The sequence below is a fragment of the Oratosquilla oratoria genome, chromosome 13 (assembly GCF_046742065.1).
Source record: "Oratosquilla oratoria isolate Oo_2021 chromosome 13, ASM4674206v1, whole genome shotgun sequence".
Classification (NCBI taxonomy): Eukaryota; Metazoa; Arthropoda; class Malacostraca; order Stomatopoda; family Squillidae; genus Oratosquilla; species Oratosquilla oratoria.
Window position 1 is genome coordinate 69,320,314 of NC_134789.1, and position 23,144 is coordinate 69,343,457.

The window sequence follows — 23,144 nt, forward strand, 5'->3', positions numbered from 1 at the left end:
TGCCCCGGGGCGACATGCTTGGGGGGGGGGGGCGGTACTTTTGGTGAAAAGAAGGGAAAGCAAATTCCCACTACTGTACTTTTAATGCATGATTTATTCATCATGAGTTGTGTGTGTGAATGATGTGTGTATAAACGTTGTTTTGTGGATAAATGTGACATGTGAATCGTGCTAGTGACCATCAGATGTGGAAGGTGGTGGTGTGGGTGGGTGGTAGTGGTGGTGTGGGTGGGGGGGTGGGGGGCACTTGCCCATGTCGGGGCCCTGGTCCAGCGTGAAGGTTTGCGAGGACTGCACATCTGAGTGTTGTAGGTACCACCAACTGCGGGTGTTTTTCAATCACAGGTGTACAGGATGATGTTCTGGTAAGAGTGATAGCGCCGTATCCTGAAATATTGACAGAAAGCGAGTGGTTCCTGGTCCTTGCGCTTGGCCTAGTGGTCACTGGCTACCCACTCCCTCAAAAGCCGGTACTCCTCGTCCTGTGCGGCCTCTTCCTCCATTTGACGAAGGTCCACAGCATCCCTCACCTCGTCCTTGGATACTGCGACCGTGGCTGCGGTCATTGCTGCGCATACCAGTTCTTCATTTTCTTCGTCTGACCCCTCTGGCTTACATTACAGAACCGGATGGCGCGACAAGGCATCTGCCTCGCAGTTGGTGCGCACCATTCAGGTACTTGATCCGGAAGGTGAACATAAATGTCTTCTCCTTCAGGTTGAGAAGTCGAGAGTTGGCTATGTCCTTGAGCTCCTTGTCCCCGATTTTTTTTTTTTTTTTCCAGCCCAGTAGGGGAAGAACCAGGCGATGGCGAGTGCTTCCCCCTCGAGGGTATTGTAGTTCTTCTCCGCCGCTATGAGATGTCGGTTGCCGCAAAGCACGTTTCCATCCCCCAGGAGCATAACGGCGACTTTTCGGAGACGAACTCGCAGTACTGCTGCAAGATAATGAAACCGACGTCCTGGCGGTCCGTGTAGACTGCCGTTGGGTGTAAAATGGCCGTCAGTCGCCCAATAGTGTCTTTACAAAGGATTACAAAGGCAAATCATGCCGACAGGAGACCTTTTGATCCATATCTAGGTCGGATGCAAAAAAAAAAAAAAAAAAAAAAAAAAAAAACAAATTTATAATAAATCAAAACTATAACAATATAAATAACAATTAAAATACATAAATAAATGCATTGGTATAGTTGAATAACAAACAAATAGGTAAATAGTAAATGATAATAAATTGACATATAACTAATAATAAATGAAAATCAGACAGACCAATTATAACAAAACAAAAACAAATAATATAACATAAATTATAATAATTACAGCATCTTACTTAGGTATTTATCTAAATGATTCTTAAAGCTTCGAACTGAACTACATTGCACTACCTGTGCAGGAAGTTTATTCCATTCATTAACTACACGGTTGGCAAAGTTGTTTCTACCTACTTCCAAATTGAATCTATTTCCGGACAGTTTGAGACCATTGTTTCTTGTCTGATTCTCATTCAATGTGAAAATTTGGTCACTTTTGATGTTGTCAATTCCCTTTAAAATCTTAAAGACCTGTATCAAGTCACCTCTGAGTCTACGCTTTTTTAGGGAAAACAGATTAATGTGCTTAAGTCGATTTTCGTATGATTTATTTTTGATATTTGGAATCAGTTTTGTGGCTCGCCGTTGTACTTTTTCCAGTCTGTCAATGTCTTTAATGAGATTCGGTGACCATACGGAAACAGCATATTCCAAATGTGGACGAACTAACGATTTATATAGCTTGTTAATGAGCGATGGACTTTTGAAATCAAAAGATCGCGCAATCAATCCCAGAATCTTATTTGCTTTCTCAGAGGCTGAAATACACTGCTTGGATGATTTGAGGTCGTTACTGATAATTACGCCGAGATCTTTTTCACTATCCACTTTTGTTAACGAATTTCCAAATAACTTGTAATCGTACTTGCTGTTATTTTTACCTATGTGCATTACCTTGCATTTACTTGTGTTAAATTTCATTAGCCACTTTTCAGACCATTGCTGTAATTGATCTAAATCTTCTTGAATATCTAATTGGTTTGAGTGATCATTTGCCACTCCGCACAGTTTTGTATCATCAGCAAATTTGGAAACAGTAGATTTTAGTCCATGGTCTATATCATTTATATATACTATGAATAGAAGTGGCCCAAGAACGGAACCCTGAGGAACTCCACTTGCAACACTTTTCCATCCAGAAGTTTTTCCATTTAAAACAACTCTCTGTTTTCGACCTTTCAACCAATTACTAGTCCAACCTAATAGGCTACCACTTATTCCATGCAAAGCTAATTTAGTAAGTAGTCTTTCGTGTGGGACGGTATCAAAAGCTTTTGCAAAGTCTAGATATATTAAATCTATATTGTTTCTTTTGTCATAATTCGAGACAACTGTGTTGTAGAATTCGAGTAAGTTAGTCACGCAAGAACGTTTCCGTCTGAAACCATGTTGGCTATCATTTATCAAACGGTTACTTTCTAAATTATATTCGATAGCATCTTTGATGATAGTTTCCATTATTTTTCCTACGATCGAAGTCAAACTAATAGGCCTATAGTTATTTGGTTTCTTTTTGTCACCTTTTTTGAATATGGGAGTAACGTTAGCTAGCTTCCATTCTCTTGGGACATCTCCGGATATGATGGATTTCTTGAAAATAATTTCTAATGGAACAACAATCTCATTTTTCATTTCCTTTAAGATTCTTGGATGCCAACCGTCAGGCCCTGGTGTTTTATTAACTTTGAGTTTGTCTATACACCTTTTAATTGTTTCTTTTGTTATATTTACCGTAGTGAGTAAGTTTACCCCAGACTTTTCACAGGTTTCAGTTTGGAATTCACTTTGAGGTGTTTCGTTTACGAATACCGAGCTAAAATAATTGTTTAAGAGATTACACATTCCTTCATTTGAATATTCAAGTTGACCGTCAGCAGATAATAGTGGACCAATGTGATTCCTAACAACCTTTTTATCTCTAATGTAACTATAGAATTCTTTGGGATTCTCTTTGGATTTCTCAGCGATGTTCATTTCGTATTGTCGTTTTCTTTTTCTTATTGTCTTTTTTAAATCTCTCTGTATTGATACATAACTTTCATAGTCATTAGATGCACCCGAGCACTTATATTTCTTATAAGCCTGTCTCTTTTTAGCAATACTTTTTTCAGTTTCTTTGTCGAGCCACTTTGGGCGAGCCTGATTTGGGGGACGTCTGTCCTTAAAAGGAATGTAAGTTTGAATCATCTTAGTGAGCGTATTTTGAAATATTTCCCACATCTGATCTACAGGCCTTTCGTTTAATTTTTCCTCCCAATCTGTAAGCTGAAGCTCCTGACGTAGTTCTAAGAACTGAGCTTTACTGAAATCGGGTATTTTAGAAGCACAAGTATCTATTCTAAAATTGTTTAGGAGTTTGAATCTGACTAAGTTGTGATCGCTATTTGCAACAGATTCACCGACTTCTACATCAGTTGCCATGCTTTCGTGGCTAGTGATCAATAAATCAAGTAAGTTTCCATATCTTGTGGGCTCTTTTACATGCTGAATTAAGTAATTGTCACCAAGAAAATCAATCAAGCGACTACCTATATGGCCATGTTCAAGGGTCATCCAATCAATGTCAGTAAAATTGAAATCACCCATTATCAATAAATCCCGGTTGCAGAAACTAGCCAGTTCTTGAAATAACAGTTTGTCGTCTGCTAATGATAATGTCTTTGGCCTATATATTACACCTATATTCATTTTTTGTCCATTTGTTTGGGTTAACTCAACCCACAAACTGTCATATGCATCCTGTTTCACTTTCTCTAAAACACAAGCATGAACATTGTTTTTAACGTACAATAGAACACCCCCACCTTTATTGTGGTTTCTATCCTGATGAAAGTGTTTAAATCCCGCAATATTAAATTCAGCTTCGAACTCTGTACCATTTAACCATGTCTCAGTTATTCCTATCATATCGAGATTTTCGCTTTTGACATACGCCTGTATTTCTTGAAATTTGTTCCTAATACTACGAGCATTAAAGTACATAGTTTTAAGAAACTCCTGATTATTTCTTTTTGACACATTTTGAGTTTCAATATCATGTCTTATATTATCATTTTGTTTTTTATTTATGCCTTGCTCTATATTATTATTATTTGGTCCTTCATTGACATTCAATGCCTCATTAACATTTCTCCTATCAAAATTAACATTTCCCCCATCACGGACATCTGGTCGATTACGGTCATCCGATCTATTTTGTACATTTTGTCCCCCTACGTCACCGTGATTCACGCCGGCCTCCCGTCGTTCAGTGACATTATGTCCGGCATCCCTTTCTAAAATTATATTTTGTCCTCCAGTGACATTATATCCTACCGTGATATTTTTTCCTCCGCTATAATTACATCCCATCGTGATCTTTTGTCTTCCACTGTCATTACATCCTATCTTGATATTTTGGCCTTCATTGACATTCTGTCCGGTATCTCTTCCTAAAATTATATTTTGTTCTTCACTGACATTATATCCTAACGTGATATTTTCTCCTCCATTATCATTACATCCTATCGTGATATTTTGTTCTCCACTATCATTATTTCCCATCGTGATCTTTTGTCCTCCACTGTCATTACATCCCATTGTGACATTTTGTCCTAAGACATTACATCCTAATGTGTCATTTCGTCCTCTAGCGATATTACATCCTATCATGATATTTTGGCCTTCATTGACATTCTGTCCGGTATCCCTTCCTAAAATTACATTTTGGCCTTCAATGACATTATATCCTACCGTGATATTTTCTCCTCCATTATCATTACATCCTATCGTGATATTTTGTTCTCCTTTACCATTACTTCCCATCGTGATCTTTTGTCCTCCACTGTCATTATATCCCATTGCGACATTTTGTCCTATGACATTATATCCTAATGTGACATTTCGTCCTCTAGCGACATTATATCCTAAAATTATATTTTGTCCTATACTGGTACATTGTTCTACATTAATGCTATACTCTACACTGTTTTCCCAAGTACATTCTATTTCCCCTTCCCTTTGGCCTTCTACCCTAAAAAAGGAGCTGGTTCATTACAAACTCCCACAATGAGGTTTGTAAGAACATCTTTGCCTCTGCGGGTAAGGTGGATCCCATCAGAAGCGTAAAGGTCATGGCGCCTAGAAAAGAGATACCAAGGATCAAGAAAGTGGTATCCCAATTGTGTGCACAACTGCGATATCCTATCATTGATCCCTATGGCTCTACTGTTCCAACACGAACCTGCGTAGATCCTCGGGAGGATCCCACAGACTACGTGACGGCTCCCACGTTCCTTCATCTCCTGAAGGAGGACCTTGTAATTCCGAACAAGCTCCTCTGATCTCACCCTACCTACATCGTTACTACCCGTATGTACAATCGTAACCGTGTTCTTCCGTCCTTGCTCCCTGATGGACCGGGTACAATCAACGATCCCACGGCCCGGTTGACATACAAGCTTGCAACGTCGCTTAGTCTTTCGCTGCAGGATGTCGTCATAGCCTCGAACCATGGAGTCCCCCACCACCAAAAACTCCTGGTTTTCAGCCACTTCATCCTCCAGTAGAGCAAAACGATTGACTAGAGCCAGCGGTTGCTCCACAGGGCACACGTCTACCGAACGCGGGCTCGACAAACGGGACCCCACGGAGCGCCACTCGCTCATGGCAGTGACAGTAGGTGAAGAAGTGGAACGCTCTTTGGGTTGTGGGGAGGGTTCACTCTTCTCACGGAGCGCACTCCTGAGAAGCCGAATTTCCTCCTCACACATCCTGAGACGGACCTCTAGGTTCACGCAACCTTCACAAGCCATTTCGCTCCCCCTTTAGCAATAAAATCGGCAAAGAGAAAATACAAATCAACAACAACAAAAAATCAAAGCGGTCTCTAATAAACTAAATACGCGAAGCTTACTCTGCTTACCTTATACTATTTCTCCTACCTTTGGAATACGGTAACAGAAAACTGTTTTGAAATTAAATAGAACCCTGCACTTTATCTTATATCTGTAACTGTATAGCGCTATACGTATACAATTACAAAAACACAACACAATCACTTAACACTATTCGGAGATATAAAATTCACAGGTATTCACTAGCTGGTGTCTGTGCAGAAAAACGAGGTCTCTAGCTGAGGTCACGAGCGGACTGAGCTGAGGTCCGGAGGCGAAGAGTGCTTCCAGCTACGTGTCCAAATATACTGTCTTCCCACCTGGATTCTTTAATACTCACAGTTCCCCAAAGGGGTTTCATGACAGGGGCGAAGAAGGACGCGACCTGGTTTTTTTTTTTTTTTTTTTTTTTATCCGACCTAGATATGGATCAAAAGGTCTCCTGTCGGCATGCTCCGCCTTTGTAATCCTTTGTAATCCATGACCGCCCGTCAGTCAGGGTGGCTGGATGGGTATCTTAAGTCTATCATGTTCCTGACGAGATCATGGCTTGGCTGGTAACCTCCCCAGCCCAGGAGGCAGGGCCGTAGCCAGGAATTAAATGTTGGGGGGCAAATCATGCTTTAAGGGGGGCTTCCGCTGTACTGTGCCCCCACCATATATATATATATATATATATATATATATATATATATATATATATATATATATATATGTGTGTGTGTGTATTCACCTCGGATCTGCTGCAGCCTCTTTTCGAGGCAGCCAGACACCACCCTACGGCAGTGAGCTCAGAGCTCGTTATTAGCAGATCTCTGGGTAGGTCTGAGACCACTCACACTCCACACACCGGGAATGCAAGGTCACAACTCCTTGACTAACGTCCCGTACCTACTCGCTGCTAGGTGAACAGGGGCTACACGTGAAAGGAGACAAACCCAACTTGTCTCCGCCCGGCCGGGGAATCGAACCCCGGTTCTCCGGCTTGTGAGGCCAGTGCCTTACCAATCCGCCACCGGGCCGTTAATGTGTGTGAGTGTGTGTGTGTGTGTGTGTGTGTGTGTGTAATTTCTTACAATGCAATTTCTTTAAGAAATTAATAGAAAAATATATTTCATCCCTTATAGTGCAATTCCTTTTATGTAGGCTATTATAAATTCACCATGAACTTAGCTTATTTTTTGTAAGTTTTCCGGTTAGTGTATTTATAAAACTTGAGTAAAAATCGATGTGGGGGCTAAGCCCCCCATAGCCTCCCCGTGGCTACAGCCCTGCCAGGAGGTAGTAGGCAAAGGTGACGTGACGCTCCTGCAGAAGCAGAACTGTCGGGTCGCAGAGTGACACTATTCTCCATTCACCTTTCGAGGAAATTGTATGTGTGTCAAAAGACATCGTTGACGCTGCTGTCCTGGAGTGGCGTGTTGTCCACGCATTTGAGCTTCCTAGACAAGTCAGTGATGTTGTCGTAGCGTTTAATAAAAGCGTTCTGCGACAAGCAGTGGCCCATGGGGGTGCGACAGTAGCCTACCGGTAGCGCCCTCAAGGGGCAATGAACGTACAAAGGATTACAAAGGCGGAGCATGCCGACAGGAGACCTTATGGTCCATATCTAGGTCGGATGCGAGAACGTTGTGAGCTTGCAGCTCTCCTCGTCGAGGGGGGGCCTTGTGGCAGCTTGAGTATGCTTAGGCACACTAGTGACCAGATCGAAGTGTAGTGTGTCTTTAAGGCTCGCGCGGTTGAGGCGCTGAAAGTCGACCGTACGACGGGGCCTTTCGTCCTTTTTTGTCAGCACCACCATTCTGGAACACCTCCCGGTGAGCTTGCCGGCGGGCACCGCCTCGTCCTACTGTCGTCCTACTTCGTCAAAGAAGTGGACCGGGACTGTGGCTGGAATGTAGACTGCATGGGGACAGACATCGGGTGATGGCTGTGGTGCAGCGGGCCACTCATTTCTGGAAGCGGCGTGCCCCTCTCGCCAAACACAGTGAGCCCGAAGTGCTCCAAGAACCATCTTTCTAGGGGATCGAGGCTCTTCCACGACTCAGGGCTCGGTGGGGCTCGCGGGGCGTCTGATGGTTCCAAAGCACACACGCTGGTGGGCGCTAGGGGGGGGGGGGTAAGGTGTGAGGGACCAGACATATGGCCTTGCCTGCCTTGAGCGATAGGTACATCCGCTGCACACCTTCGGTTATGTAGATGCACTCCGTGGTCGAGGCAGGACCCACAGAGACCTGACATGTGATGTTCTCAGAATACTCATGCCGACCCCGGCAATGTGGCTGACTGAAGTGGGTGCAGTCTGGAACTTACGTTGGGATATACGGAGGTTCCCCAGCGGTGGGGGGCCCGCGGCTGACACTTGAGCCTCAGTGTCTGTCACTACTGTGTCAGAGCCTGTTGCATGGGGGCGTAAGCAGCTGATCACCACAGGCAGCGATGCCGTCATCTCTGCTCCTCCAACGATCACTGCACTGGAGATGGGAAAAGGACTTAAATGGTGGGCGGGGGAACGATCGCCGCACTGTGGAGTGAGAGCTGAGCACAATCGACATAGATGCCCCTTCTGGAGGCAGCAACGACATGTCGCTGCAAACGCTCTGCACTGACGTCCACCTGTGCACTCGGAATCCCCGCGTGCTGCACACCGATAGCGGCCAGGCCTTATCCCCTCTTGGTGGGCTTTTCCTTACCCACCTGGCCGGCTCGTCTGGTCCCCTGCCGCCACCTCGGCATGACGGGTGGAGGTGGCGGGTTGTTGACCGCTATACTGGCCACGTGGTCCGAAGGACGCTTAGCCTACTCACATCCTTTTCCGCGGCCTCAATTTCCCACACACGCACTACCTCACTAAATGAATCGGGGCGTGAGAGGCAACGTAACACCTTCGCTTTCACGGTGCGATCACGAAGCCCCGTCACTATTTTCTTACTGAGCATATACTCCTCAGAGGGAACATTGGCGCGACAATGGGATACGTACGCACATGCACCATCACTCGATGTTTGTGTTAGAGTGAAGAACTCCACCGAAGACCGACAATGCAGCCTGGACCGACCACCTCGTTTCTCACGATATCGATTGCGTCCATTGTTGAGAGCTGCCTGCTTGTCCAGGCGCGAGTCGAAATTATTTCAGCCCTAGCCGAGATTTGAACTCAACCCTCAGTAGTGGCAGCCGGGAACTCTACCAACTGCGCCACGAATTGTGTGTGCGTGTGTGTGTGTGTGTGTACACACACATGTATACTCAGTTATGGTACAGGTACACAAGTCGGCTGTCTCACTACTTCCTGCGAGAAAAGGATCATCTCTGGATACAGTATCTTGAATATCGTTGAATTAATGTTTTAGAAATAAAAATGTTTCCAAGGAATGATTCAGGGTAAATGGCAAAAGAATAAAAATACAGATTGTGTAGATTGTTTTTATTCATCAGTTACTGACAACCTGAATAATTGATGACGAAATCCCCGAGGATGTTTTGGGGAAATCAATTGTTGAACCAAAAGCCTCCAGACCAACTGGAACTGTCTGTGAACATAGTAAAAACTGTTCATTTCACCCTGACATTTACTCATTTATTTTCACTCTATAATTCACCTCCACGTCAACTTCTCCATTGACCGTCAAATGCGAACCCTTTCCAAACTTTGCCTCTCTCACCATCTTATCCAAATACACATTGAACAACTAGGGTAACATCACGCACCCTTTACCCGACCCTGCATTCCCCTGAAACCATTACTCACTCCATTCCCAACCCTAACACATGCCCTCATAATCATTCCTACAATTGTTTTAATCTATACTGAAAGAAATATATATACAGGACAATATAGAATGAATCTAAAAATCCTCATCTTGTACTCTATCCACAGTCAACGTTTTCTGAGTTGCTGATGCCTCATTCACTAGAATATCAAATTGAAATTCTCACTATTGGCTCGTCAAATTGTCATACCTGTACAAGTATCGGCAGGTAGAGTTTGCTTGTGCCTACAATTTAGGGTAAAATGCTCACATTAGTAAGCTTCATATCTAGTTTACTATGCAAACACCACTTCACGATAAACTAATCTCACGATTTCTAAATGTAGAAATTATAACAGCACTAACACACAAAAGGTACTTACCAACAGCTGAATTAGTGAGAACAGAAACTACTTCCTCACCGAGCTCTTAGATTCTGTACCACAGGTATTTACGGTATGAATTTTCAACCAATACGTTGGGTTATCGATAATAAAGAACATGATTTTGATTAATTCATATATTTAACAACATTCTTCATAGAGCTACGTGGCCACAGTTCTTGCGAGGTTTCTAATCTTTTCCCCTACACTTGAAGCCCTTGTAGGTAGGACACACTGGAATGTAGGACATCCATTTCACCCTGAAATTTATAATTAATTACATAATCAATATCCATCAACCAGTCGTGCCATTTGCAAAGCTTAAAACAATCACTAATATTTACGACCATATTATATAACCTTTACTGTCATTCTGGATTTTAGTATTATTAATTGTTTGAATATCAATATTTGTATGTTTCATATATATGTATATATATATATATATATATATATATATATATATATATATATATATATATATATATATATATATATATATATATATACACACATACACACACACACACAGACACAGAAATTATTGATAGAGAGAATCTGATAAAATGGGATGATAGAAATACAAGAGGACACGGAAAGAAAATCAAGAAAGACAGCTATAGAAGAGATCTGAAAAAGAACAGCTTTCCTCACAGAGTAATAGACAGTTGGAACAAGTTAGATGAGAAAGTGGTGTGTGCAAAAACAATACATGAATTTAAAAATAGTTTAGATAAAATGAGATATGAAGACGGGACACCATGAGCATAGCTCCCCTTCCCTCCACTCCTTTTTTTTTTTTTTTTTCATAATTTTTTGTCAAAATATTCCATTTCTCTTCCACTGTTGTTTCTTCTTTGTATATTCCTTCCCAGTTTTCTTTTTGAAAAAGAATTCTCTTATTTTATCAAAGTTTGTTTTTTCATACATCATTCTTCCTTTTCTATATTCATTTCTTTTCATGTATTTTTCCTCATTTAGTTCCAGTTCAATCAATATGTGGTCACTTTTACTTATTGGTGTTTTATATTCAATCTTTTCCACTATTCTAGGTTCAGATGTGATTATTAAGTCTAGTCTCGATGGTTCTTCATTTCTATACCTAGTGTTCTCCTGTATCCACTGTGTCATTGTATGTTCAATAATCATCTCGAGTAGAACATTTCCCCATGAGCCGTCTCCACCCTTTACTGTCATCTCTTCCCAGCAGACTTCTTTGCAATTAAAGTCGCCCATCATAACTATTCTTCCTCCATCTTCCATTATCTTATTTAATGTTATCCTTGTGTCCTCTAACATACTTTTATGTTCACTCTCTTCCCACGAGGCTGTTTTTGGAGGCACATAATTTATCACAAACTTTCTGCTCTTCTTATCTCTGTCTTCCACTTCGATCATAATAATCTCTACTGTATTCTTTCCATATGTGACACACCTCACGTTTATATCCTTCCTAGTCAGGAACATAACTCCACCCCCTTGCTTTGTCTCTCTGTTTCTAATCCAATAATTATATGCATCATGTCCTATACTGTTGGGTGATTGTGGACCTTTTAATTTCGTTTCTACAATTCCAATTATCTCCGGTTCTTTTTCCTTCAGACAATCATTCAGCTCATTCAATCCTGTTATCAATCCATCTATATTTGTGTAAGACACTCTTAGTTTTCTGCCACTTCCATTGTATTCTCTGTTTCCCTTTTGTTTTTCTCTATTATGTTGTATTTCCTTACTTTCATATTCACTACTCTCCAATAGAACTTCTCTTTTTCTGACTCTGTTCTCATCTCGTTTTTTTCCTTAGCTTCATGCCTTCTCATTTTTTCATCCTCTCTCTCCTCTTTATTCGTTTCTCTTTTTATCGATACCTTTTTATATTGTTCACTTGCTGCTAGTTTCCCTGTTTTTGTTAAGATATTCTCTGCCGTCGTTTGTGACCTGAATTTAATCTTAATTGGTCTGGTCTTATCTGTACTATACTTTCCGAGTCTATACATCTCTTCAATTTGTTTCATGATTTCAGGTTCATCTTCCTGAACTAATTCTAATAAACTGCTTACTTTTTCTTTTTCCTCATTGACTCTTGAAGTTCTATCTAGGTTATGTTTCTCTTTCATTGCTAATATAATTATACATTTCTTTTTATCTGCTAAGTCTCTTACTATATTCTCCTGTCTCATCACTTTGATAACTGAGTCTTCAGTTTGTTCTTTCATTTGCTGTTTAATTATGTCAGTAAATGCAACTTTACTGTTTTCCTGGATTTTTTCCAACCCTGTGCTTCTTTTGCTATGGCCTCTTTGTTGTCTTTATTATTCCTCTTTAATTCCTCATTCTCCTCTTTTACTTCTTTTAACTGTCTTTTTAATTCTTCTATTTCATTAAAAAAAAAATTCACCTTCTCTAGTTCTTCCAATTTTTCAACTCTTTGGGCAAATTTTTGGCTACATTACCGAACCTGTTTTCCCAATGTTCGGTCATCTTATCAAGTTTCTCTTCTAGTCTTGCCAATCGGGGGAGGTTGGTATCCCCCCCACCCTCTTTAAATCCTTGGAAACTATTATCATCACCTTCCACTGTGCTGCTCTTATCTATACTTCTAATCTTTACATTTTTGTTGATCCCGTCGTCACCAAAATCATTATTGTCCGTCCGCCTCTTGTTTACAAGACTCCTGGCCTCCTGGCCAACTGTGTATTACTCTGTGAGGAAAGCTGTTCTTTTTCAAATCTCTTCTATAGCTGTCTTTTTTTATTTTCTTTCCGTGTCCTCTAGTATTTCTGTCATCCCATTTTATCAGATTCTCTCTGTCAGTAATTTCTATGCCTTTCATGATTCTGTAAATAGCTATCAAATCTCCTCTCTCTCTTCTTTGCTCTAGTGTCTGTAGTTCAAGTTTTTCTAGTCTCTCTTCATATGATAGTTTTGAGAGTGTTGGTGCCAATTTTGTAATTGCTCTTTGTATTCTTTCAAGTTTTTTTATACATTTTTTTGTACTTGGTGACCATATCGTTGCTGCATATTCCAATCTTGGTCTTATCAGGGTGATTAGGATTTTCTTTACCATTTCTTCATCCAGGTATGTAAATGCAACTTTGATTGTTCTTATTAGATTATAAGTTTCTCCAAAAATCTTATTTATATGTTTCTCAGGTGACATATTATTCATAACAATGACTCCCAGGTCCTTCTCATTTTCTACTTTTTTTTTATTCCTTCTCCCAATTTATATGCTCCTGTTATTCTGTTTTTGCTTTTTCCAAATTCCATTATACTACACTTTTTTGTATTGAACTCCATCTCCCACTTCCTACTCCATTCTTGTACTTTATTTAGATCTCTCTGTAGTGATTCACAATCTTCTTCAGTTTTCACTCTTTTCAGTAGTTTTGCATCATCTGCAAAGAAGCTCATATAGCTTTCTATTCCTTCATCCATATCATTAATATATATAGCAAACATTATTGGGGCCAGAACTGTTCCCTGCGGAACACCGCTTATTACTTCATCCCATTTTGAGTGCTGGTTTCTTATCACTACTCTCATTTTTCTTTCTTGCAAAAAGTCCTCCATCCAATTTAGTAGTTTGCCCTGTATTCCTCCTTCAGTTTCTAATTTCTTAAGCAACTTCTTATGTGGTACTTTGTCAAAAGCTTTCTTTAGATCTAAAAATGCACAGTCCGCCCATCCATCTCTTTCTTGTATTATATCTATTAGCCTTGAATAGAAACATATTAAATTGGTGACGCATGATCGTCCTTGTCTGAATCCAAATTGCCTTGGATTTAACACTTTGTTTTTTTCTAAATATTTTACCCATCTACTTTTGATCATTCTTTCACAAATTTTTGCTATTGTACTTGTTAGAGAGACTGGTCTATAGTTGGTAGGTTCTTCTTTATTTCCTCCTTTATATATAAGTACTATATTTGCTTTTTTCCAATCTTCTGGAACTTTTCCTTCTTTCAAGGAACTATTTAGTATGCTATGTATTTTGTCTGCCAGTTCATTCCTGCATTCTTTCAGTATCCAGTTTGCTATTTCATCTGGTCCATGCGATTTTCTGACATCAAGATTACTCAAGTGTGTTAATATTTCATTCTTTGTTACTTCTATTTCTTCCATAGGGGGGACTTTCTCTTTCCATTCGTTCTCTTTAGGTTGTATGTTCTCCCTTGTAAACACTGATTTAAAATGTTTGTTCATAATTTCCGCCATTTCCATTTCCTCAGTGTATTCAACTCCCTCCTGTCTTAATTTCTCCAAGTCTTGTTTGTTTTTCAGTTTATTGTTTACAAATCTGTAGAATAGTTTTGGTTGATCTTTACACTTTTCTATGATATCTTTTTCATATTTTCTCTTTTCCTCTCTGCACATTTGTACATATTCATTTCTATAACAGGTATATATTTTCCATTTTTCAGGTCTTCTGTCTTTTTTCCATCTGGTCCAGGCTTTGTCTCTTTTGTCTTTTAACTCCCTACAGCTTTTGTTGTACCAGCATTTTACATATTCTTTTTCTTGTTTTTGTCTTGGGACATACTTTTCCACTCCTTTTTTGTAAATTTTGGTCAAAATATTCCATTTCTCTTCTACTGTTGTTTCTTCTTTGTATATTTCTTCCCAGTTTTCCTTTTGAAAGAATTCTCTTATTTTATCAAAGTTTGTTTTTTCATACATCATTCTTCCTTTTCTGTATTGTTCATTTCTTTTCATAGATTTTTCTTCATTAAGTTACAGTTCAATCAATCTGTGGTCACTTTTACTTATTGGTGTTTTATATTCAATTTTGTCCACTATTATAGGTTAGGATGTAATTACTAGGTATAGACTCGATGGCTCTTCTTCATTTCTATACCTAGTGTTCTCCTGTATCCATTGTGTCATTGTATGGTCAGTAACCATCTCAAGTAGAGCGTTTCCCCATGAGCCGTCTCCACCCTTTACTGTCATTTCTTCCCAGCAGATTTCTTTGCAATTAAAGTCGCCCATCATAACTATTTTTCCTCCCTCTTCCATTATCTTGTTTAATGTTATCTTTGTGTCCTCTAACATACTTTTATGTTCACTCTCTTCCCATGAGGCTGTTTTTGGGGGCACATAATTTATCACAAACTTTCTGTTCTTCTTATCTCTGTCTTCTACTTCCATCATTATCATCTCTACTGTATTCTTTCCATATGTGACACACTTCACGTTTATATCCTTCTTAGTCAGGAACATAACTCCACCCCCTTCCTTTTTCACTCTGTTTCTAATCCAATAATTATATGCATCATGTCCTACACTGTTGGGTGGTAGTGGACCTTTTAATTTTGTTTCTACAATTCCCTTTATGTCTGGTTCTTTTTCTTTCAAATAATCATTCAGCTCATTCAATCCTGTTATTAATCCATCTATATTTGTGTAAGACACTCTTAGTTTTCTGCCACTTCCATTATGTTCTCTGTTTCCCTTTTGTTTTTCTCTTGTATGTCGACTTTCTTTAGTTTCATATTCACTACTCTCCAATAGAATCTCTCTTTTTCTGACTCCGTTCTTATCTCGTTTTTTTCCTTTGCTTCAAGTCTTTTCTGTTTTTCTTCCTCTCTTTCCTCTTTATTCATTTCCCTTTTTATCCATACCTTTTTATATTGTTCACTTGTTGCTAGTTTCCCTGTTTTGGATAAGATATTCTCAGCCGTAGTTTGTGACCTGAATTTAATCTTAATTGGGCTGGTCTTGTCTGTACTATATTTCCCTAGCCTGAATTTCTCTTCGATTTGTTTCATTATTTCTGGTTCATCTTCCTGAACTAATTCTAGTAAATTTCTTACTTTTTCATTTTCCTCTTTGATTCTTGTGGTTCTATCTGGGTTATGTTTCTCTTCCATTCCTAATATAATTATACATTTCTTTTTGTCTGCTAAGTCTCTTACTATATTCTCCTTCTGTCTCATCACTTTAATAACTGAGTTTTCAGTTTGTTCATTCATTTGCTGTCTGATTATGTCAGTGAATGCAACTTTGCTATTTTCTTGAATTTTTTTCCAACCCTCCTTGTTCTCCTTATTATTCTCCTTTAAGACTTTATTCTCATCTTTTACTTCTTTTAACTGTTTTTTTAATTCTTCAATTTCCTTAGTTAAGTTTTTGTTCGCCTTCTCTAGTTCTTCCAATTTTTCAACTCTCCGTATAATATTGTTAACATGACCGAACCTACGCTCCAAGTCCTCGATCATCTTATCGACCTTCTCTTCTAGTCTTGTCAGTCGGGGGGGGGGGGGGGGGGGGGGGGGGGGGGAGGTTTGTGTCCCCTCCACCTTCTTTAAATCCCTGGAAAATATTCTCATCACTTTCTACTGTATTGCTCTTATCTATACTTCTAATCTTTACATTTTTATTAGACATTTCATCGTCGTCGGGGGGCCTTTTGTTTACCTTTCGCCTGTCTGCCTGGGCCAAGTCTACTCCTTCCTCATTTCCTTCCATTTCCCTCAGTAATCCCTCCCCTTTTCCTCTTTCCCTACTTTCCTACTACTCCACGAGCAATTTCCCCCCACCCTGTAAATACAATAGGCACTTCTCTTTGCGTTGGGATCCACAAAACTTCAATTTTCTTCAGAACGTCTTCTAAGCCGTCCATTCGTTGAAGTGTGTGTGTGTATTTACCTAGTTGTATTTACCTAGTTGTATTTTACGGGAAGGGGAGCTATGCTCGTGGGGTCCCGTCTTCATATCTCATTTTATCTAAACTATTTTTAAATTCATGTATTGTTTTTGCACACACCACTTTCTCATCTAACTTGTTCCAACTGTCTATTGCTCTGTGAGGAAAGCTGTTCTTTTTCAAATCTCTTCTATAGCTGTCTTTTTTATTTTCTTTCCGTGTCCTCTTGTATTTCTGTCATCCCATTTTATCAGATTCTCTCTATCAGTAATTTCTATGCCTTTCATGATTCTGTAAATAGCTATCAAATCTCCTCTCTCTCTTCTTTGCTCTAGTGTCTGTAGTTTAAGTTTTTGTAGTCTCTCTTCATATGATAGTTTTGAGAGTGTTGGTGCCAATTTTGTAATTGCTCTTTGTATTCTTTCAAGTTTTTTTATACATTTTTTTGTACTTGGTGACCATATCGTTGCTGCATATTCCAATCTTGGTCTTATCAGGGTGATTAGGATTTTCATCACCATTTCTTCATCCAGGTATGTAAATGCCACTTTGATTGTTCTTATTAAATTATAGGTTTCTCCAAAAATCTTATTTATATGTTTCTCAGGTGACATATTATTCATAACAATGACTCCCAGGTCCTTCTCATTTTCTACTCTTTTTATTCCTTCTTCTCCCAAATTATATGATCCTGTTATTCTGTTTTTGCTTTTTCCAAATTCCATTATACTACACTTTTTTGTATTGAACTCCATCTCCCACTTCCTACTCCATTCTTGTACTTTATTTAGATCTCTCTGTAGTGATTCACAATCTTCTTCAGTTTTCACTCTTTTCAGTAATTTTGCATCATCTGCAAAGAAGCTCATATAGCTTTCAATTCCTTCATCCATATCATTAATATATATAGCAAACATTATTGGGGCCAGAACTGTTCCCTGCGGGACACCGCTTATTACTTCATTCCATTTTGAGTGCTGATCTCTTATCACTACTCTCATTTTTCTTTCTTGCAAAAAGTCTTCCATCCAATTTAGCAATTTACCTTGTATTCCTCCTTCATATTCTAATTTCTTAAGCAGCTTCTTATGTGGTACTTTGTCAAAAGCTTTTTTTAGGTCTAGAAATGCACAATGAGCCCATCCATCTCTTTCTTGTATTATATCTATTAGCCTTGAATAGAAACATATTAAATTGGTGACGCATGATCGTCCTTGTCTGAATCCAAATTGCCTTGGATTTAGTACGTTGTTTTTTTCCAAGTATTTTACCCATCTACTTTTGATAATTCTTTCACAAATTTTTGCTATTGTACTTGTTAGAGAGACTGGTCTATAGTTGGTAGGTTCTTCTTTATTTCCTCCTTTATATATAGGTACTATATTTGCTTTTTTCCAATCTTCTGGAACTTTTCCTTCTTTTAAGGAACTGCTTATTATGCTATGTATTTTGTCTGCCAGTTCATTCCTGCATTCTTTCAGAATCCAGTTTGCTATTTCATCTGGCCCATGCGATTTTCTGACATCAAAATTACCCAAGTGTGTCAATATTTCATTCTTTGTTACTTCTATTTCTTCCATAGGGGGGACTTTTTCTTTCCACTCAATCTCTTCAGGTTGTATATTTTCCCTTGTAAACACTGATTTAAAATGTTTGTTCATAATTTCTGCCATTTCCATTTCCTCAGTGTATTCAACTCCTCCTTGTCTCAATTTCTCCAAGTCTTGTTTGTTTTTCAGTTTATTGTTTACAAATCTGTAGAATAGTTTTGGTTGATCTTTACACTTTTCTATAACATCTTTTTCATATTTTCTTTTTTTCTCTCTGCACTTTTGTACATATTCATTTCTATAACCAGTATATATTTTCCATTTTTCAGGTCTTCTGTCTTTTTTCCATCTGGTCCAGGCTTTGTCTCTTTTGTCTTTTAACTCCCTACAACTTTTGTTGTACCAGCATTTTACATATTCTTTTTCTTGTTTTTGCCTTGGGACATACTTTTCCACTCCTTTTTTGTAAATTTTTGTCAAAATATTCCATTTCTCTTCCACTGATGTTTCTTCTTTGTATATTTCTTCCCAGTTTTCTTGTTGGAAGAATTCTCTTATTTTATCAAAGTTTGTTTTTTCATACATCATTCTTCCTTTTCTATATTGTTCATTTCTTTTCATATATTTTTCTTCATTAAGTTCCAGTTCAATCAATATGTGGTCACTTTTACCTATTGGTGTTTTATATTCAATCTTGTCCACTATTCTAGGTTCAGATGTAATTATTAAGTCTAGCCTCGATGGTTCTTCTTCATTTCTATACCTAGTGTTCTCTTGTATCCATTGTGTCATTGAATGGTCAGTAATCATCTCAAGTAGAGCATTTCCCCATGAGTCATCACCACTCTTTACTGTCATTTCTTCCCAGCAGATTTCTTTGCAATTAAAGTCGCCCATCATAACTATTCTTCCTCCGTCTTCCATTATTTTAGTTAATGCTATCTTTGTGTCCTCTAGCATACTTTTATATTCACTCTCCTCCCATGAGGCTGTTTTCGGAGGCACATAATTGATCACAAATTTTCTGCTCTTCTTATCTCTGTCTTCCACTTCTATCATAATCATCTCTACTGTATTCTTTCCATATATGACACCTTTCACATTTATATCCTTCTTAGTCAGGAACATAACTCCACCCCTTGCTTTTTCTCTCTGTTTCTAATCCAATAATTGTATGCATCATGTCCTACACTGATGGGTGGTAGTGGGCCTTTTAATTTTGTTTCTACAATTCCCATTATGTCCGGTTCTTTTTCTTTCAAATAATCATTCAGCTCATTCAATCCTGTTATTAATCCATCTATATTTGTGTAAGACACTCTTAGTTTTCTGCCACTTCCATTGTGTTCTCTGTTTCCCTTATGTTTTTCTTTTGTATGTCGAACTTCCTTAGTTTCATGTTCACTACTCTCCAATAGAATCTCTCTTTCTCTGACTCCGTTCTGTTCTCGTTTTTTGTCTTAGCTTCCAGTCTTTTCTGTTTTTCTTCCTCTCTTTCCTCTTTATTCATTTCTCTTTTTATCCATATATTTTTGTATTGTTCACTTGTTGCTAGTTTCCCTGTTTTGGATAAGATATTCTCTGCCGTTGTTTGTGACTTGAATTTAATCTTAATTGGTCTGGTCTTGTCTGTGCTATACTTTCCGAGTCTAAATTTCTCTTCGATTTGTTTCATAATTCCTGGTTCATCTTCCTGAACTGATTCTAGTAATTGGCTTACTTTTTCATTTTCCTCTTTGATTCTTGTGGTTCTATCTGTGTTGTGTTTCTCTTCCATTCCTAATATAATTATACATTTCTTCTTGTCTGCTAAATCCCTTACTATATTCTCCTTTTGTCTCATCACTTTAATGACTGAGTCTTCAGTATGTTCTTTCAATTGCTGTTTGACTATGTCAGTGAATGAAATCTTATTTCCTTCTTGGGTTTGCTTCCAATTTTTACTTTCTTTAGCTATTGTTTCTCTGTTTTCTTTACTATTCTTCTTCAATTCCTCATTCTCCCCCTTTACCTCTCTTAACTGTCTTTTTAGTTCTTCTATTTCATCAGTTAAGTTTTTATTCGCCTTTTCCAGTTCTTCCAATCTTTCAACCCTTTGTAAAATGGTGTTCATATGACCTAACCTACTCTCCAAGTCCTCGATCACCTTATCAACCTTCTTCTCTAGTCTTGTCAGTCGGGGGGGGTTTGTGTCCCCCCCACTCTCTTTAAATCCCTTGAAAATATTCTCATCACTTTCTGCTATATTGCTCCTATCTATACCTCTAATCTTCACATTCCTATTAGACATGTCGTTATCATCCAACTCGTCTTGGGGTCGTTTGTCTACCTTACGGCGGCCCGTCAGGGCCATTTCCTCCACCTCCTCATTACCTTCCATTTCCCCAGCAATCCCTCCCCCTCTCCTCTTTCCTTACTTTCCCACTACCCCACGAGCAATTTCCCCCACCCTGCAAATACAAAAAGGCACTTCTCTTTGCGTTGGAATCCACAATCTGCACTTTTCTTCAGAGCGTTCTTCAAGCCGTCCGTTCGTTGAAAGTGTCTGTGTGTGTGTGTGTGTGTACACAAGTAGATGCATGAATGAATTGAATGAACAAATTGATAAAAAAAGCATATATATATACATATATATATATATATATATATATATATATATATATATATATATATATACATATGAGAAATGGTCACGAATGAACAGGCAAACCAAGACAATCAATAGAGGATTATTTTTTAGACTATAATAAAAAAAAAACTTTTGAAAACTACTATACACGTTGGTAAAACGTCCATAGAGCTACATTTCCCACAAATTCCTGCTCAAACGCTAACCTGTAAGTACATGAAGATGAGCAAATGAAGATGAAGAAAGGGCAAGAGAAATAGAACTTCCCACTTACTTTCGTATCCAAGGCGTGATGTAAGGGATGTCGTAGATCGACAAGTCGTTTTCCTCCTCCTGCTGGGGGTCCTCCCCTTCATCAGGGCTTTTCATCTGGTTCCTCCACGCGACCAGACCTCGCTCTTCATCAGTGCCTGTCGAAGGGAAGAGGGATTGAGGTGATACAGGCGTGTAAGGCGAAACGACGAGCCAGTCTTTTTTTTTTTTTTTTTTTTTTTTTTTTTTAAGGTACCTGTCCCGTAGCTATTTGGATGGTGGGGTATGGGGGATTTAGGTCCCCAAAAGTCATTAGCCCCCCCAAAGTGCCAAGAGGTCCATTCCCCCTTATAAGGGAAGTGGCCATCTAAGGCATGCACCCATTACACATCCATACAACCCTCATTTGTGTTCCCTTCCATCTTAACTCCTTGAATATGAAGGGCTAGTCCTATGCTCCGCCCACTGTCTGGGTCAGAGGCAATGCAGCAAGACCCAGAACTTACACAGCAGGCCTCGATAGTCGAAACTGGCTTACCCTCACCTGCTCGCTTCGTTACATAACGATCCTCACCCTCGCATACTCACAAGTAATACAGAGCGAACAAGAAATCACTTCGGGCCAATTAATTTATCATGTATTCAAAACCAACGTCTATTCGCACATCTCCCCCTCTCACTGACCTCCTCTTTTGTAAAAATAAGGTCAAGAAAAGGACAGCTGCGTTTAAGAACCTTTGTTCCTGTCTTTCCATAACATCTACTGCCCGGACAAAACCTGAGCAACTTACCTGGGATGGTGTTGTCTAAGAAGATCCCCAGAAGGCCGCTAACAAGCATGGAAGTCTGGAGTATCACAGTCAAAATTTGGTCGAAGGTAGGAGAGCCTGTCTGTACTGCACCCTTGTTATTTTTCATCCACTGCATTGTATGATTAAAAAGTAAATAGATAAAATAGAATAAAATAAAACAAATAAATAGATAAAAAATCAAGTGACAAAGACGGGAAAGGGAGAGCTGGATGGACGAACACGTTTGAGATCGTAAAAAATGTTTGGTACAGTCACTCAAAAAAGGTATCGGTAAGAAATCGTGCGGAAATGGACGTAAGTAAACGCTAAACTGATACATTGTTCAAAAAACTTGGAAACCGTTGGTACGTCTGTGTATCAATGCGCTAGTGTTTCTCATAGCTTTGTAGTTTATTAATGTGCATCTTCATTATAGCAGCATTCAGTGAAGACATCTAAAATATTAAAATATTTAATTTTATATATTGCACAAATGTTATATTACTTGGAAGAAACAACCTGTTAACTGCGAAGGAGCTGTGGAGTGTTTTATTATTGCTCGAATGGCTGCCCCTCTGGGAGGGCGAGGGTTGAGAAAGGGAGTGACGGGTAGGGGTTGCCATGTAGACAGGAGAGCCTGTAGTGTTGTCTAGGCCGAAAACATGTGGCAATATCTATGGCGTAAGCTCTGGTGTGTGCGTGTGTGTTTACCTAGTGTATTTACCTAGTTGTATTTTACGGGATGGGAGCTATGCTCGTAGTGGCCCGTTTTCGTATCTCTCCGCATCCATTTTGTTTTTAAAATCTTGTATAGTTTTGACACTCACTGTTTCCCCATTTAGTTTGTTCCAAACATCGATCACTCTGTGGGAAGCTATTCTTTTTTAAATCTCTTCCGTAACTGTCCTTCTTTAGCTTCTTCTCGTGTCCTCTTGTTTCTTTTCTGTCCCATTTTAATAAGTCGTCTCTATCAAGAACTTCCATCCCTTTCATAATTCTGTAAATGGTCAGCAAATCATCCCTTTCTCTTCTCTGTTCCTGTGTTGATAGATGTAATTTTATCCAATCTTTGTTCGTATGTCAAATTAGAGAGTGTAGGTGCGATTTTTGTCACTGCTCTTTGAATTCTTTCTAATTTAATTGTTTTTTTTTTCTTTTTTTTTGTACAAGG

At 39.0% G+C, this 23,144-nt stretch overlaps 1 protein-coding gene across 3 annotated transcripts in view; it reads right to left on the minus strand.

Annotated features, from left to right (window-relative positions):
* Window positions 1–9,387: 9,387 nt before the first annotated feature.
* The window catches only part of LOC143032486 (solute carrier family 23 member 2-like), an 81,448-nt gene continuing 67,691 nt past the window's right edge, over window positions 9,388–23,144 (minus strand). For all 3 annotated transcript variants that reach the window (XM_076197353.1, XM_076197354.1, XM_076197355.1), the window contains 3 exons: window positions 21,974–22,103; window positions 21,205–21,340; window positions 9,388–10,362 (listed from right to left, as the gene is read on the minus strand). In XM_076197353.1, coding sequence (XP_076053468.1) covers window positions 10,293–10,362; window positions 21,205–21,340; window positions 21,974–22,103 — 336 coding nt within the window. In that variant the 3' untranslated portion in view covers window positions 9,388–10,292. The remainder of the gene's footprint in view (window positions 10,363–21,204; window positions 21,341–21,973; window positions 22,104–23,144) is intronic.